Source organism: Rhea pennata, chromosome 7 (assembly GCF_028389875.1).
Source record: "Rhea pennata isolate bPtePen1 chromosome 7, bPtePen1.pri, whole genome shotgun sequence".
Lineage (NCBI taxonomy): Eukaryota > Metazoa > Chordata > Aves > Rheiformes > Rheidae > Rhea > Rhea pennata.
This window is the reverse complement of record NC_084669.1, coordinates 16,749,682-16,768,174: the sequence shown is the minus strand read 5'-3', so window position 1 is coordinate 16,768,174 and position 18,493 is coordinate 16,749,682. Positions and strand designations below refer to the sequence as shown.

The window sequence follows — 18,493 nt, the reverse complement described above, 5'->3', positions numbered from 1 at the left end:
GCTACAATGCTGTCCTGGTAAGGAGGAGTGATGACATCGAAATCTTTCAAACTGAGGGTACAGAACCAATGCCTCCAACTACAACCATGTCTCCCTACATCTCATTTCTCATGTGAAAAGAATGAGCCTCCTCCTGCCCTCTGAAGAAAATAATCTGAGAGCCACGGAGATGCAAGGGGTCGACTATATCATCTACCAGCTCACTCAAGCACCCTCCTGTGGAGCTCCCTGGCTCTGATTAACCCTGTTCTGCTTCTGCTGTCCCTAACACATCCTTGGCATTGTCTGAAGGACTCCAGCACAAACTCAAAGCTCTGGATTCCACACCAGTAGCCAGGCCTCAAGGACACTCAGAATCAGATTCGTGGGTACTTTAAAAAAAAAACAGTCTGTGGACATATATCTCATTCACACAGGAAATTTGTGAAACAGCAGAAGACTCTTCAAGACCAGCACTCTAACATTTCTTTACAAATAACAAGAGCACATGGCAAACAGCCAAGTGAGACAGTCTACACAAAATCTTCTCTGACACAGACATGCAAGTTCAAAAGGTACTTTTAGATTGTTAGATTCCAGATAAAAATAAATATCTTACTATCAGTGAAAACACATTTCTTAGTTCAATTACTTTGCCTTCAAGGAGACATGAAGGTTCTTCCAGCTCTCTGTCATAGAAAATGGGTCAATTTCCATAGCATTAATTCCTGCTGCTTAAAATTAGCCTGGGACACCTCATTTAGAAGGGGAAGGTGATCCAACTGAAGTTATTTTACAACCACCCTTTTTGCTTAATTAGGAAGGAAAAATCCTCAGTCTATTATTCAGTTAGGTAAAGACATGGCAGTGAAATTTATGTAAAAGTTTTAGAGGTAATTACAGTAAGCAAAGGTAGAGGTTCACTGGCTTTGACATTATGTTTCAGCTGTTACCACAGAAAATGCTTGCACTTGGAATCTTCCACTATGCACTTAGGAAACCAAAAGTGCAAATCATACTGCTGCGGGAGTAAAGCTGTGTTATGAACTGTAACAGATAAAAACATACTTGTGCTATAGTCACGTTATTGGTGTTACAAAAGGAATATAACTAATATACTTCAACGTCACCTGAGGCAATAGTATTTTCACAAATCTATTCTTAAACATTCATACCAGCTTATTTCCAAAACTTAAAGAAAAAGAGTTAAAGTTTACACTTGGGGAGACATGAGCCCACAACAGCTGTGTAAACACCTTTCATTGGGCTGAGTGATTTAAAGAATGGCTATACACAGTATGGCAGTAGGAAGAGAGCACTATATACTCCACCACTGCTTAGAAATGGGAAATGTTCAAATACATGAACTGCTCAGGAAAACTTCAGAAGATTTGATTTCTCTTACTCCTAGGTTTGGCACCCTCAAGGTTAATTCACAGGTATTTAACAGTAATCCTCTAAAGGTTATTACAAGAGGAGACAGGCACTGGGACTCATGCAAATTTTTAAAACGTTACTGTCGGTAAAAAAAAAAAAAAAGTAGGTAAAGAAGGGTCTGGGCTGGGGATGTTCTAGGAGAGGACATTTGTTCAGCTAGAAGAGTCCTAACTTAGATTATCTGGACTGCTCTACCAGTCTGCCCTACCTAAATCCATCGGGCACCTTCTACTAGGATGGCAAGGAGTGTGTCTTTGACCTGTGCACCCTGTTTCCTTCCTGTATCTTAGCTGCTGCTGATATTGCCTGCAGATGAGGCACGGTGTCAGGTAAATAAATAACTTTATGAAACTGAATAGAAGGCGTATGTGTATAGATCTATTAATTTTCTCTAATTGTGCATATTTCTCAGCAGTCCAAGATCTGGCTCCGTATCATAGCAAGTAACAGCTGTCACTGATAATGCATTTTATGAAGATATTCATGTAGCTTATATATTACTTGTAACAGATTATTAATAACTCATTTATCTCAATCAGTTTTTCATTATCACTGTTAATACTGCATTTTTACCATGCAATCTGAAAAGTAAATCACCAGACAATGATTGTAACAACAGATGGTCATTTGTGATCATGTAATTACATGGCCATGGCTGCCCTACAATCTAATCTGCTACCCTCACTTGCAAACTACAGATAAAGACAATGGTAAATGATACTTCAATCTGCTAGAACATACAGATTTATTACAATGCAATTCACTAGATATTGTAGGATATTTATCTTGGAATAATTTAGTGGACAACTGTGTCATTTAAATTAGTACCATGTAATGAATACACCTAAACTTTGCACATGGAACAATATAGATGCTTACAGGATCTACAGGTGCCATTTCCTGATAATCATGTACAAGCATATACAAAAGCCTTTTACAGGATCTGACAGAAAACAAGAGCAAAAACTTACACTAGTTATGCTACAGAAGTAATTAGAAATTAATTCTAACAGAGACATGTTTTCTAGCATATAGAACAGTAGTTGAAGTCAACAGGCCTTCTTTTGTCTTTTGAATGTCACTTAGTCCTAAATTCCCCATATAAACAGTTTACCTCCCTATGTAATCAGTATCATAGTAATAACTCAGAGGAGCATTCTGAGACACATTTTTCATCTGTCTAAAACTTCCTAACATTTTCTAATGATAAGACTATAGAAGTACAAGGTAATAGTACAGAAAGAATAGCCTTAAAAAAAATCTTTTTTTTTTCCTGAGAAGATCTAAAATATTCTACTAGTTTTTAAATTGAATTATATTTAAGACCTCAGACAAGCCTGAAGATTACACTGCAGTAAGTATACATACAGTATTATCTATATTTGCATCTAGCAATAGCTATGAAACAACAGTTCATTCCTTTAAAATTTCATGAGCATATAATACAACACATTTATATATAAAAGGTGCTCAGTTTTGTTCTTTGCTTCCTTTTCTTAGACAGGAGTCATTCCAAGTAAGATATGTAGCTTGCTCTTTATTATTCCTTGTACCTATTTAAGTTGAATGTTATATCTCAGCTATATTTTTACCTGAAATAGGTAAGAGAATCTAAAAACTAAGACTAAAATTTGTACACAAAAACAGAAGGGCAATTTACATGCTGCTGTTTCCAGGAAGCTTGCTGAGAAGTGGCATGAGTGCTTAGAAGATTAATGTTATGACTCTTCTTACTAATAATAGAAATATTATAATGCACTAATGACATCTTTTTTTAAATTCAAAGAATGGACATTATTCCAAGCCAAAAGAATAACTCATAATTTCACTAACAAAAGCACTGGTCTCAGGAAGGATTTATTATGGGAGATATTTTTTATTTTCTTGAAAGCTCAAACCCCATAACGCTCTTCATTTCTGAATTAGATGGGAATACTGTGACAGCAGTAGGCAGAGTCAGTTCTTCAGTGCAGAGGAGAAAGAGAAGATACATGTGCTAATTTTAAAAAATTTAGGTCTCAGAAATGGAAAATATATATCTTGGATAATGCTTAGTGACAATTACTGCAGTCACAGATGTTTCTGCTTAATGAAGCCTTTCTGAAACTGTAGGGCATACACATCAGGAGCAAAGAAGAGCAAGAATGCACTGAAGCAGAGGACGAAGGGAGCTGTAGCTCTGCCAGCGTTTAGTGACTCTTCCTATTTACACCCATACAAGCCAATCAGTAGAACCAGACTAGTGACAGACAAAACATCTAGGGTAGTGTTTTACTACTGAAATAACTCTTTTCACCTACTGCATAAACTCGTGCCCTATACTCAGGGCATGCCCCCTCTGTACATCTCAGGGCATGACACACCTGGAAAGGACGGAATGAGAGAAGGTAGAATAGTGCAGTTTCTACACACAGGCATACATAAAGCACAAATACACTGTGGTCTGCTTTGTCTCTTTAGCTCGAGTAGTAATTAAAAAACATAATTGTACTATAAGCAGCAAGCTACCCATGTATAGATTTAGTGACCACTAAGTGTATCCAGAGCCATCATCAGGCAGATGTGGTGCAGTAATATATTAAAAGAACAGCAGCAGTAATTTTAGTTCTACATAATTCAATCCAAAGATCAGAAAGGACATTACAAACATTCATGAACAATACTTTTCAACAACCTTGTTGAATAGAGAAATGTTACAATTTCAAGTTAGTATTTACATAAGGAGTACAGAGAAGCTAGTGAATTGGTTAACCTCTCACAAAAAATCAGGGCACAACCAAACACTGAACACAGAAATTCCTGTCTTTCAATACTGGCCTTTAAAAGACATGCTTGTAACAATGAATTCTTGTTCTGAAGAACCTCTGCATTAAGATCCAGGAACAATGTATGATCAGAAAGAGAACTATTACATGAAAAGATACAGCTTCAGGTTTTCAATTTTTTAATAAGAATAAGCAAGGCAGATACTTACAGCTTGACATATAATTGGGTATTTAATGCGATTGATTCCACCAGCAAAAACAGCAAAAGTAAGAGCAGTATGGAAACAAAAGTTGAGTAGCATGTGCCATCCTTTCCTACTGATTCGGATTGTGCTGTTGAAAAATAACATTAAAAATACACACACATATATATAATGAAAATTATACTTCAGAAGAATATTAAACATGATAGAATTACGTGTTTCTTGAATACCTGTGTAACCATTTATCTATAGAACAGTCTGATTTATAAAGCATTGAAGTCAATAGGAGAGGAGGAAAAAAGAGTCTACTGATTTGAAGGTGCCTTCCAATCAAGCATCTAATGAAGAGTGATACAAGCAAAAAGCTCATTGAATAGCTGCAGATAAGCAGAACTGTAACAAGACATTTCTGAAGGATTAAATAGAAGCAGATGATCAGAAGTCATTGCATTAAGTTCACTGATTAATATTTAGCAGCTTCTGCAGTACAATACACTCCTCTTTTAAATTGCTAATAGTCTTTTAACACAAGTATGTAGTTAAAATGACATTTATATTAATCTTTTATATAAAGGAAAATACAAAATTTCTAAACTTAAGCAGATTTAAAAGTCAAAGAAAATCTCTTTCAGCCAACGATAGTTGCCACATCCCTCAACCAAACTTGTTCTCAGACACCAACACTGCTGTGTATCTGTCCAAGGTGCTGCTGCTGGACTGGAACCCACCCCACGCTACTTCGATAGTCCTTGGGGTTTTACACTGAAGAGCTCTACCCTAACTTGTCAAGCTGGAAGTTTTAGGAACAATATGTAGACCATTTAGACATACATCTAAGGAAGGTACAACCTGGGAACAAAGTTGTCATAATGATTTATGCTTTCCATTTTAAAAATGTTTGATTTCTTCATACAATTAAAGATGAATTCATATGGCACTAGACATTTTTTTCCTTAGTAGAGTGACATATTACAATAAATTGCTTGTTTAGGAGAATATGTATATGTTTTGAATGGAAGGTTCCATTTTCTTCATCATTCTCAGAAGTTACCTTTTGAGAATCTGCATGCCACACTTTAGTTTTGTGCAAATCTTTATTCTATTTTTATTTTTGACATAAACCTTTTCATGACTACTTTTGTCTAAATTATATTACTGATATTACTATCCAATAGTAATTAAGATCATTTAAAATACTGTGTCTTTTCAGTGAGGGATAGTAAAATCAGAGTACTTCAGATAATGCTGACCATTTTAACGTAAGTGCTTTAAATTTGAATTCTTACCTGTGGTGGACAATGTAGGTGATAATGGAAGCAAACAGGCACAACAACATAACTGCAGTACATGCATATACCACAGGGTGCAGAAACTCCCCTGGGTACTGGGGGAAAGATAGCACGGTCTTAAAATCCTATGGAGAAAACAAAATGATTTAACATTGTTAGGCATGTGTGAAACTCCGAGACTTCGTTTCAGTATGTCACGTCATTTCTAGCTGTTCCCTCTCAAGAGTAGAAAAATAAGATGATGAACTTTTTATGTAGATACAGTTCATGAATTTACAATGACATCAGACTGCCCTTTCCTCATCTCTATACACTTTGCAAGAAAGAAATTAACCTTTTTGTACAAGCACACACATCCTAATAAAAAAGAAAGTCTGAAAAAAACATAGAAAATTACACCTTGCAGGCAATACCAATATCTGTTCCACCTGATAACGTGAACTTTATGCATGTATTCTACCAGGATTTTAAGTAGAAAATATCAAATTACCATAAAGGTTTCTAAACGGCATATATATGACTTCAGCAGAACCAATCAAAAAAACAAAAGCCATGAGAATACACCCAAAAGATTAACTGATTGGCTCCTAGAGTCAAATAACATGCAGAGCTGATATATGTCCTCTGGCCCAGTGACCTTCATTCTTAGTTGCACATATGCTACTGTCTGTCAATTCAAAAGTAGTTTTACTGCAAACTAAAGAACCACCAGTTCCTTTTGGGCCTGCTATTGTCTGTTGACACAATTCTTCATGGAAAAATGATGAAAAAGGAGTACCTTTATAAAATTAGCCACATCAAATTCCCACTCTAACTTACTGGATCTCAGCTGAGAATAAGACCTCACATAAAAATAGTCACAGGAGAGCTAAATCTGCAGGTGAGAAGGATGCAAAGCAAAAGTAGTCTGTCATGGATAACAGTAAGTCTTCAGACTAACTGAATTAAACCAAGCAATAGAGGTTCACTAAGCCACATGTGTTTGTGCTACTACGTTTCTGCAAATACTACAAATTAGACACATAAGCCATCAAAGTGCACACAAAGTATTATCTGCATGGCAGATTGCATGTCCAATGGCACTAACTGTGCACACACAGTCAAATATGCATCCTAACACAGAAAAAAAAATCAAGCCTTGAAAAAATGCTTAATACCACAAACTGACAAAATCTAAGTTTAACACTAAAAATACTGACACATATTTAAAAGCTTTTCTTCATATTTGTCAGTTTTAGGTTTCCATGGAAGATTCAATGCACTTTCTTACCAGAGTGAAAGACAGAAGTTTGGAGACTGGGACTATAATGCGAATACTTTTTTTTTTTTTTAAATCACATTTGCATGCAGAGCGCTGATTTCCAGGACCATTATTTATGTATTTGTACTTGTCCACGTATCAGTAGCTAACGTTCGTGAGTTTATGCTACTATTAAATTGTGGATGACATACACTTCGGTTTACTTTCCAGAAGGGTCCTTCTTACAAGTAATACCTGCCTCAGTAGTCATTATTTTTCCTTCAAACTAGCTTTAAAGTTTCTAAGAGTGATTGTACTACATGTAATTTCTCCAGCCACATATATCAACATTAAGTCCTAAAATAGAGCAGCCTGCAACATACATAAAAAATACCCAACCAGTACCACATGAACAAGATGGCAAATATATGTCATCATATCCCATTTCCCTGCAAGTATTTCCTCAGCTTGTGTGTGTCCCTTAGTTTAAATGCTTCAGCAAAATCTGCTCGGTCACTACTTGTCCCTCAAGCCCGCCCCGAGTCCTGCCCAGTTCACCAAGCTCAAATTCAGTCACAGAGGTATTTTCACTCTCTCTGCTACTGTCTCTCACTATTCTTCCTTCAATCACCTCTGACAAAGCACAGGAAGAGGATCTGCCTTTTGATCTGGAAGCTTTTTAATCCTACAGATCTATGCTCTTGAGACTATTCCTTGATTTTTGGTTTGTGTATTAACATACATTCAGGTTATACTCAATTTACAAAATTCATTGAAGTCTATAGGCTAAGAACTGTGCACCCAGTTAATCTCTGCGCTAATACCCTTTTGTTAAACAGTTTTTCTCCCATATGTTTATTTGCATTATGTCCCAATTAATTATTCCAGAGAGTGAGTTTCTTGAGGCACAGACTTTTCTTTACCAGAAATGTTCACTACCGTTTTAGCTCAAGTAATTTTAGCTCACATTACGAGACTAGCAACGTCAATACTGGACTATTTAACTGGAAATATTCTGCTGAAACAATGAAATATTTACTTCTAGGTCTTATGAATGTAACTGGATTTTGGTAAACCAATAGTACATCTTGTTATACTTTTATGTACATACTTATTTCATTTCTGTACATTAAGAAAACTGCTACCATAACTGATATAGTAACAGTGCAGTTATTTAAAGACATAAATGTGTTGGATATTTCTGGAAGATGACTGAAATGTTAATAGAATTGTGAAAAAGGGAACAGCTACAGAAGCAATGCATTTATGTAACAATATATGAAAGCAACTTTACTTGAGGTGGCATCATTTAATACATGAAAAGCTAGCTTTTAATATTGTGAATGCAGGGATTGACCATCAAGTATGTGTGAGCACTTATGTAAAAGCAAATGCCATATGCTCTACAGCATTACAGTCATTTTCCCTGCAGAAGAATCAGGAACAATCAGCATCTTAAAGCTAATTACATTTAGAAGTATTCATATTTTATCATCTCTCTTTTAATCTTGTATAGTAAATAAGCAGTAAAACTTTTAAGTAAGGGCACCATAATGTATTATCACCAATGTAGAGTACCTTTTTCAAGACTTTTGTGTGTTGAAAACTGACTTCATTATGTATACACAATAAACTTATCTTGTCTTCTTTTTAATGATAATTAGAACTTATTGATCTGTCAACATCCTGTGAGCAATCTTCTGGGAAAGACAGCATGCCGAAAATAAAGCTTTCCCCCCCCATGCTGTATGCAAAGCAGCATAATTGTATGTTACATTTATACAAGGTGTTTTTGATTTTATTTCCTGAAGGAGATTCAAAGGATGACATTAGTGAAAACTGGAAGGAATTTTCTGCAAGAAAGTGAACATACACAAGACTTAACATGAAAAAGGAACTGCAGTCTACAACTACAAGGCCAATAAAATGTTGTCTAGTGAGAAATTGTCCTTCATTTACCCTTATAAGACGACGTGAATGTGAGCACTCCCAGGTGTAAATGGTACCACCATGTATAAGGCACTGAAGACTCTAGTGATGTAAATTAGTGACAGAAAAAACATTTTATCAGCTGTTTCATACAACAACGAGAATTATGAAAACATTACAGTGTAAGCGGAACTGTTTCACTTTTACTTGAGACTTCATTCCTAAAGTCATCTGACACATTTATACTGATGACTTAGAAGTCAACTTGAAAGTATAAAGAAGTATATAGATGAATTACGTATTGAAAGCAGCCCTGAGATATCTAATAGCAAATACAGACACAACCAAAGGGAAGATATAGTAGATTAGTACTAAACATTGGTATATTTCATTAAATCTCAGATGTTAAAAAACAATCTAGTTCACCTTGTACATTTTTGTTATTCATATATTAGCAAATTAAAGACTTATTTTTAAAATACTGCTTATAATATTATAACTTCAGCAAGTATAATCTAATTGATTTCTGTGTTTAAAGCAGGACATGTGAAATTGTATTCCTCAAGGAAGCAATACCCAAGTGCCAGAGACTCAGAAACAAAAGTGCATATGAACAATGAGTCATGGTAAGTTTAGATCCCTATTTGCATTTATACGTTCTTAGGCAACACACAACTTAAAAATTAGGTGGCAAGCTCTATCAGTGTGTTTGGGAGCACCAGAATATGGCAATTCTCCAATGAGTGGGAGTCTGTTTAAAGAGCCAAAAACACTGCAATGCAAAGTGAATGGAGCACCTGACACAGGAGAGCAGGGCTGCAATTTGGTGTGATCTCAACAGGTTGGAGGCCTTCTTCTGTCTCTCGGGAGACTGCCCATTTTATTGAGCTCCTTCATAGTCTGATTCCCTTCCTCTCCTGTTAAAGATGCACTACCAGGAATGGAAGATCCATTAAGCCATATAAGAAGAGTGAGCTTCAGTCAGAAGCTTGGTTTCTTAAAAAGCTAGGGCATTTGGAAGCAGATGAACCTGGATTTTGGTCCCCAGTGCCAAGCCAGTTTATGCATTTTACATAGTGAATAATATATAAATTATTCAGTATAATTGAATAAAAAGTAAACATAATTCAAGGAGAAAGAAGTGAAAGACAGATCTTTCTCTCTCGTATGAGTACTCTAACCCAAGGCTTTATATCAAAGATAGGCACCATCAGGAATATTGTGAATAAAAGTGACCTTTGCTGAGTAGCTGGACTCAATCCGGTCCATATGTGCTAAGCGTTTTCTGTTACCTGAGCAGTACATGCCAGCTGAGGACTCAGGTGAAGAATACGTGCCTCTTGATCAAGTTTCTGAATGATGACAGAGATTAGACACTTAGCTCTTCGCACTGAGCAGCTTCTGTGCACATGCACAAGCATCAAAGTTAATGCTACACAGGCATTTCGCTGGTCCCAGTACACAAGACAGGCTTGTACCTTTTAGTTTATTTAGTGCCTAGTCTTCGACATTCACAGTCTTAATTCTCCAGTGCTTATACTTTGCTAAAGTCTAATTTCTAGGTGTGAAGACAGGTGTTTAAAAACAAAAAATTTTCGAAAAGTTCACTCTTAAACCTATCTCTTTGTAAGCAGGCTGATTTTTGAAAGTACTGAACCACTCTTCCAGTCTGTTATTAGAAAACTCTGTGCTCTCTATGAGTAAAATATACCATAATTATGTCAACCTTCTAAATAATGTTTCTGTAATATTTCCTTGACTCATGAATAAATTTCAAAAGGTTTAGACAGATGGTTTTTTTGGAAAAGCCCCGAGTTATAGGTTTAGAAGACTATCTGTTTTCAGATCTAAAGATCATGAACAGTCCTCAGAAATTTTGTGCCCGACTCCAGTCACATTAAAAGTATTGAAAAAGTAACTTTTGTGGTACTGTGATCTTTCTATCTTGGAAAGACGTGAAGGATTCATGGAACGCTTGTAAACTGTAAATAACTCTCAAACTCTTTTAACATGACTCATTACTACTGTTTTGCCTCTCCTCAATGTTTCACAGAGATTTTTCCAAGGTTTGTTTCCAGAGAAGTTTCAAATTTGTTCTGCTTTTGTCAGCTCAGTCTCCTCAGACCTAATTATCTCAAATAACTATTTATTGACTGTATGCTCCTTTCTCAAAGGATGACTCTATTTTCACAAGAAAAAAAATCACCTATATTGTTTTGAGTAAGAGACGCACTGAACTGTGACAAAAATAGGAAAGTTGTTCACAATTTCATATTTGTATGGCCGATATTCAAGTTTATAAAAAAATGCTAACCAAGCTTATTAATCCATTTCATCTTAATTGCTCTTATGCTTAAATGCTCTTAACATACATAAACAAATTTAAGAATTTTACCTGCATTTATTTGCTAAATTTGAGGAAATTACTAGACAATGGAGTCTGAGGAGGAGAAGGGTATGTTGTACACAATTACAATAATACCTATCACTATTGAATTGCCACTCTCCTCTAAGAAAAATGAAAGGAAGAACAAAGGTCAATCTATGTCAAAATATATTTAATAAATTTTGCAATTTAATGTGAATTTCCGATGTTACTATTGGATAGTGTTATCTGCTGAAGTACACTTTCAGTCACATGTACTACAGCTACAGGCCACTACATTAATCCTAACACACAGAAGCATTGCCTTGAAGAATTAAAATACTAATACAAAGCTCATTTCACAGAACAGCACAAAAGCATTGTATTTATACACCAAACATTAGTAACTGGATACACCAAAGCATCAGAATAGGTTTGTAATGTTACTAAATCAAAAAACCATATTGCAGATGTTCATAGTTCAAGGTCCCTGAGGGCTCTGGCCACTTCTAGAAGAAACTGGATTGTGACGGTGTCTCTGTTGCCCAGAGGTAACAGTGAAAAAGTGGAGGCAGGGGACTGGTCTAAACACACAGTAAGTGAGGGAAAATGCAGGAATATAACTCAGGAACTTTATTTCATAGCATTTGCTCTCACTCCAGGGCCTACCATTCAAAAGCTGATCAGCAGAAGACACGGTTACCTTACGCTCTTTTGTCCGATACTACTCCTTCACTCGACCTGCCTGCCCGACTCAGAGCAGCGTGAGAGTCTAACACACTTCCTCCTATCTCCTTCCCGACTCCGTGTCCAAACTGCACGCTGTCCCACCGACATCACTTCAGCAACTTCCACTGAGAGAAAAGCAATGGCTCAACATGAGTCTTCTCACATGAAGCACGCTCACGCTCATCATCATCAATCACACTCGAGAAACCCTTGATTACCGCTTTTCTTGAAAGGGACCCTATGGAACCTTTATTTTAAGCCTTTTATCGCTCATGGGCAGAAAAAACTCACGTAAAAATAGTTCACTGAACTTCGTCCTAATATTAAAAAGGATGATGAGCAGCAACGATGAATCAGAATATGAGAACATGCGCTGTACGAGCCATTCAATGGTCAGCTGGATTCACTGAGGCTTCTCCTTCATCTTGTGCCACGTCTGTATACGCAGTGTTCTGACAGCAACATAAACCTTCAGCTTCACTATTGCTTTACTGCTGCACTTCACTTTACAGCTATTATATCATTTATGACTATTACCCTACAACATAATAATCAATTATGAATTTTTATGGTTTAATATATTTGATTATATTATACAGATAAAAAAGTAACACTTATCATGTCATTGTATCTAATTCCACTGTATCTATTAGCTACTGCTAACTATTTTGAATTTACTGTCAGTTTATTAGTCTTTTAAAATGCATCAGCCACTCAGATGTGGTATCAGCAGATGCACATGGGAACTTTATATTGTTCATATTATAAAGTAACAGCTAGGCAGAGCAATAACATATTTTTCTTTTATCAAATGAGAATTGAGCTGCTCAGACAAACATAACCCAAATCAAAGCAAGTCCATGACATTATGCCACAAAACACCAATTAACAAATAACGTACTCACTTGTAGGAGAACAGATGCACATAACGAAGTTACAAAAGTTTTCCACAAGCTGTTTAGAGAGACAGCTGTTGGCAGATATATTTGTATGCGTGCATTATCACAACTTAAGGTCAGGCACCTCTTTTCTTAAAGTGAGTGCGAAACGTGAGCTAGGGAACATATCACATTAGCACTGCTGTTACTGTGGCAAAAACGAAGCAAGGGTGACTCTAAGATTTTCTTCTTGCACTGATAAAAGTGAAAGATGCATACAGGAAAAAAAAGCAAAGTTGAATTACCACAAGGAAACAAATACAAGACCTAAACCAGCATTACACAGCAGACACAAAAAGCTGCAGTAAAAGGAGCCTCAGTTGCCTTTAGGGCTGTGGAAAACCCAGCTGCATTTTATCAGAGAGAAACCTGCATTCCGTTCTGCAAACTAAAACCAAACTGCAGCATATGTCAACACATGATTTTCTGCAAGCCAAACCAAACCACGGAATTAGTTGCTGGCAAGTGAGATTAGTTAACGTTTAATAACTAACAAAACTGGGGAAGGACCGGCTGAGCCCGAGGGTCGGTTTTGTGCGCAGCCCTGGCAACACCGACAGGGGCTTCCCTTAATGAACTTAGAAAAACATCTTCAAAGCACAACTGCGCTTCCTATTTGGGGAAACAAAGGCCCGAGGAAGAAAAGGGAACTTATAGAAGCTGCAAAAAGATGAGGTACATCTGATGCTATCAAATCTCGGGAACGGCTCTTAAATCCCGAACGAGGCTGGCCCGAGTGACAAAGCCTTGAAGTAACTCGGAGGGAAATCTGCGCGTTCGAAGTGGCCGATAATATCCGCATTTAACTCGTGGGTGTCAGAGCCGCGCGCCACGATTGGCTGCCATCTGGGCTCCATCTGACAGCAGCAGCTTGGTATTCTCTGCACACGTCCTCGCAATTCCTGGCGCCTGTTCGCTGTCCCTCACACACACACACACACAATACAGTATTTACCCAACTATACACATTTTAGCAATGTACACAAGCAGCATCGACAGTGCAGTCATGCACCTGCATTTAGGATCCATCTGGTATGAAGCATACGCATCTGGCTGATCTTTTTACAATTGGTTTATAATCAACATTTTTAATGGTGCAAACATTTTCTCACTGATATCTGTTGGAAACTTTGGATTTTTTTATTTGCTTCCCTTTATGCCCTGGACAGTAACGCGTGTCATTATTGCATAGAAAATCTCTTTGCTCTTACGAAGGTAACTTTCTGCTAAGCAGGATAGTTTTTAATAGCTGCAATGTGAACTGCAAGTGTGACTAAGAACAGATCAAAGCAGCCTGATGGGTTAGCACTGCACAGAAATATTTTTCTTCACGAGCAGCAATTTAGCCAAAAAGGCTATCAGCATCACCATGCAAACTAAAACTCCTACAAGATCAACAAGGACAACACTGTCCTTCTTTAAAAGAGCACAAGATGTTATTCCTCTCCATTTATTAAATGATTCAACATTGCGGTACGCCTGCAACTAATTAGTATGATCAACACAGTGCAGGGCAGGAACAAAAGCAGACCAGCCTCAGAGATGTTCTGATGTAAAAGCACACAGGAGTATACATTTTTAAACCCTGTCTTATAATTTATAACCTCTATACACCGATCATTCCTTGATGGAACTTTCACTTGCAAGACTGAATTTAATGTCATTTTGGGTTAGGCCAGTCTCCAGATATTAAAACTGACCAGATTTATTCACTTACTAGCAGTTAAATAACTAACTTTCTTTAAGGCTGGCTTATATTAAACATTACAGAAGAAAAAAGGTCAGTTACTGACAAGTAAGAATGATACAAGTACATGTAAAAAGAGCATATATATGTTTGGAAAATGAGAGAGAGAGCAAGCAAGCGAGGTATATTTGCTAAGTCATATACTTACCATTAGCACTGCAAAGTTACTGAAGTGTGTACTCTGAATGGTGGTAATATTGCCTGCAGAACTGATTATGTGGCACCCTTCTCCCCACCAGCCTCCATGTCCATCTAGAAGGTCAAAATCCCAGAAGGCTGCAATGGGGTCTACACCCCGTGCAAAGTGTCTCAACCCTATAGTTAGAGGGCTGGTAAGGTTTGCAAAACTGCACCCATCTGCAAAAGCAACAAACTGAATCAGAGAGATGGAGTGGAAAACCTTTTACTGATGCATGCTGTGAGAAGAGATCAAATGTACTAACTATAGAAAACAAAGCAATAGATACATACTCTTAATGGTTAAAACCAAAGATAATGTTCACATTCAGAAAAGTTTGCAATAGTTTAAATAAATCAGAATGCATATTTTAGTCTTGTAATGTGTCCAAGTGATCTAATTCTCCTTCACAAAGCTGGGTTTTGTTTTCAATTCTTAAATTAGGACCAATGTTACACTCATGCAACTGCAAAAAGGGCTTGGTTTCATGGTATGATTAATAGCTAAGAAAATTCTGCACTTTGAAAGTCACATTTAAACATTTTAGAAATGTTAACAGAAATGTGAGCTCTATTCAGATTCAAATAAAATTATTAAAATTGCCCAGGTGAATAATTGATCAAAATAATGACTCACTAGCGTATATGATCCATCACATTTAGACAAAAGCCTTTAACAACACCTGTTTTAGGTCCATCACATCAGGAAGTATACCGGTGAGTACTGGTACATGCAACAGGGCACTACTCCCACCTCAACAATCTTATTTTCATCAGTGTCTAGGTTGTTAATGCTGCAATTTTCATTCTAAAGAGTATAACAAGGATCTTTCCTATGGCACCTTGCTCTGAGAAACAAGCATCTGTAACAACATTGTCAACAAATAGTAATTCCAAATTTGTATTCTAGTCATATAGCAATTGCATTTCTTTCTTTGCAGAATAATTTGAACAAAATCATGCAGATTGGGCTAAAGAGACAGACTGTTCCCAGCCTCTCAGCATACCGTACACTCGACTCCTCTATTCTCTACACGATCAAGTATACCATAGCTTTCAGATTAAAGGAAATAATGCATAACAAGTCCTCACCTATTTTAGCAAAAACAGCTGGTGTGGCAACCGTCCTACGTTTCCCATCGTCTGCAAGATTTGATGAGTTTCCTGTGCTAGGAAAGAGTTTTCCATTCCGAAAGACAATAAACTGTAGCTTGCAAGTGGAGTTATCAACAGATTGCCAGGCTGAAGACTGAGAGAAGACAGACTGTGGCAAATGAACTGAAGCTACTGCTACAGCATTCTGTACAATGAGAAAAAAAAAAAGAAACATTTAAAATGCAAATCACAACAGGGTTGCTTTCATGATGTTTTAAACTCCTGTACAAGAAATGTGTGCTGCCTTCCTTTTCCAACAGACTGGAAGCAACCAAAGAAGCACGAGCTGTAACCATGGGAATAGTGCATAGTACAGTGCATATTAAAAGGGAAAAGGTTTTGATTGAATGTGTGAGTCTATATGGTCAAGCTCCCTGCTGCAGAGGTGAGAATGGTTCTTACCGAGCCTGCTAGAGGGTCCATCAACACTGCAGATCTGATTTAAAGAGACAACCTCTACCAGGTTTTCTCCTTCACTTAAAACAGAATCAGACAACTTACATTAGAACATTTCTCCGAAAGGATACTTAAAGAGTACTAAAATAATTTTATTAATACAAAAAAATTACATCTGTGGAAAATTGCAAATGTAGCAAACAGCGCATTTATGAACACATTTTTCTTGCTTTATGTACAGAAAAATCACTTAACTATGTATTTTAGTAACGCAGGATTAAAAATAGTATGAATACTAACATAGCCGAAGAAAACAACACAACACTAGGAGGAAATGAATGGAGACTGTCAGATCACTATAATGGCTTTGAGTTGTGAGTGCATTATACACCCTTTTACAAGCAGATAATTCCCTCACAGCACATCTATATAATACCAAATGTTATGTTCTGAGGACTTTGCTCATCGTGCAATTGTTTTTCCTGCCAAAGTAGCAAACTGATCATTAAGGACTGAGATATTTACAAGAAAAATCAAATAATGAGCAAGGGGAAAACAAACAGGGAAAGAGTCTGTCCTGAGCCTGTAAGTGAAAAGTGCATGTATTTAAAAACAAACAAACTGTAAAATGTTCTTATTTGCATATCCCCAAGGGCAAAGTGTAGCTTCTGTGCACATAATTTACATAGCTTATCGCACAGTTTACTCACAGTACATGTGCGCTACCTCTTTGAGAGGTAAAAACAATAATCTTCTCCATCATGTAAATAAACATGTCCTTAATATACGTCCACATGCTGGGAGAAAAACACACGTGAGAGAAAAGGTACAAAAGAGAGGAGGAAACGAAAAGTTTTCCAATAATATTAGAGACATCTAGCGACATCACAGTAAATGTGGCCACTGGGCTGCTTAAATAAGCAGAGGTTTGGGCACAGTTGCCCCCAGGTTACCATGTATGCTTTGGAAAGGGTTTTGAGATTTTAACAATAAAAATTCTAACTGGCTCACCCTTCTTCTCTTACATACTCAATCTAGGGATGCCACTTATTAAAAATCCTCAGGAGAAAAACAAACAGCAACAGGAGAATTTTTAAAAAAAAAAAAATAGATTTTAAAATGGCTGTGAAGGTTTCCATTGGAAATAATCGAGCTAATCAAACTTGTCTTTAGATAGTTTCCACTGCCTAATTCAATGATTATAAAGCTGTCAAATAGCTTTACCTCACACTTCTGAAAAAGACATATTTCATTGTATGATAGGCCAAAGTAGCTGTGCAATCTGAACCGCCAACAATACCATTTTAGCTGTAAAATTCTTAGCAATAAGCACATATAACCTTTTTTTTTTTTTTTTTTTTTAAAAAAAAAAAAAAGTGTAATTTGTCAAACTCCAAATCGCTATTGAGGACTAAGAGGGACAGGAGTGCAAGACAAGTTATAGCACAATCAACTTTATATTGGATTTTTATTATTATTCTGTGCTGGAAACGACGACAACATTAAATTACACAAATTAATTATTATACACAAAAAGAGAAAGCTAGAAGCATCTGAATAAGCTTATGAAATGAAACCAACAGCTAAAGGCACTGGGATAAGAGACACTGTGCCATGACTTGACAAAAGCAGTCCTAAATAAGCCAGAGGAACACAACAGGTTTATAGCACTTTTGCTACGAGGCAAAATCGTCTAATTCGTCGCGGTTCTCGACTATCTTCCTTACTGTGAGTCTCTGACACCGCAGAAAGAAGCGATAACACCGTAACCGGAGCGGGGCTTTGCGGTGGCAGGTTGCACGGCAGGGGGGTGCACGGGGCCGTCCCGCCTCACCTCCTTGCTTTCGCCCGCTCGCTGCCCAGCCACCGAGCGCCAGGGAAAGGAAGGTGGCTGCAGCGCCCCAGCTCTTATCCACGGGCTACGGCTTCCTCTCGTAGAGGCAGAGTCAAGCACAGCGAAGAAAAACTGCAGAGAGATATATATAGGCTACAAAGGGCTTTAGCACGGACTGGCTGCACTTCTCCATCTCACACATGCACCAACATGACACGAAACTACCGCGCAGCAGAAAGACAGGTTTATAGAAAATGACTTCCTCTTTAGACCTCGTAAGAGGGTTTTTTTTCCTGTTTTTCTCCATAAC

General features: G+C 37.2%; 1 protein-coding gene across 2 annotated transcripts in view; it reads right to left on the bottom strand.

Annotated features, from left to right (window-relative positions):
- The window catches only part of LOC134142530 (adhesion G protein-coupled receptor A3-like), a 272,865-nt gene that overhangs the window by 39,336 nt on the left and 215,036 nt on the right, over positions 1-18,493 (bottom strand). For both annotated transcript variants that reach the window (XM_062579679.1, XM_062579680.1), the window contains 4 exons: positions 15,891-16,098; positions 14,770-14,978; positions 5,671-5,798; positions 4,391-4,514 (listed from right to left, as the gene is read on the bottom strand). In XM_062579679.1, the coding sequence (XP_062435663.1) occupies positions 4,391-4,514; positions 5,671-5,798; positions 14,770-14,978; positions 15,891-16,098 (669 nt within the window). The remainder of the gene's footprint in view (positions 1-4,390; positions 4,515-5,670; positions 5,799-14,769; positions 14,979-15,890; positions 16,099-18,493) is intronic.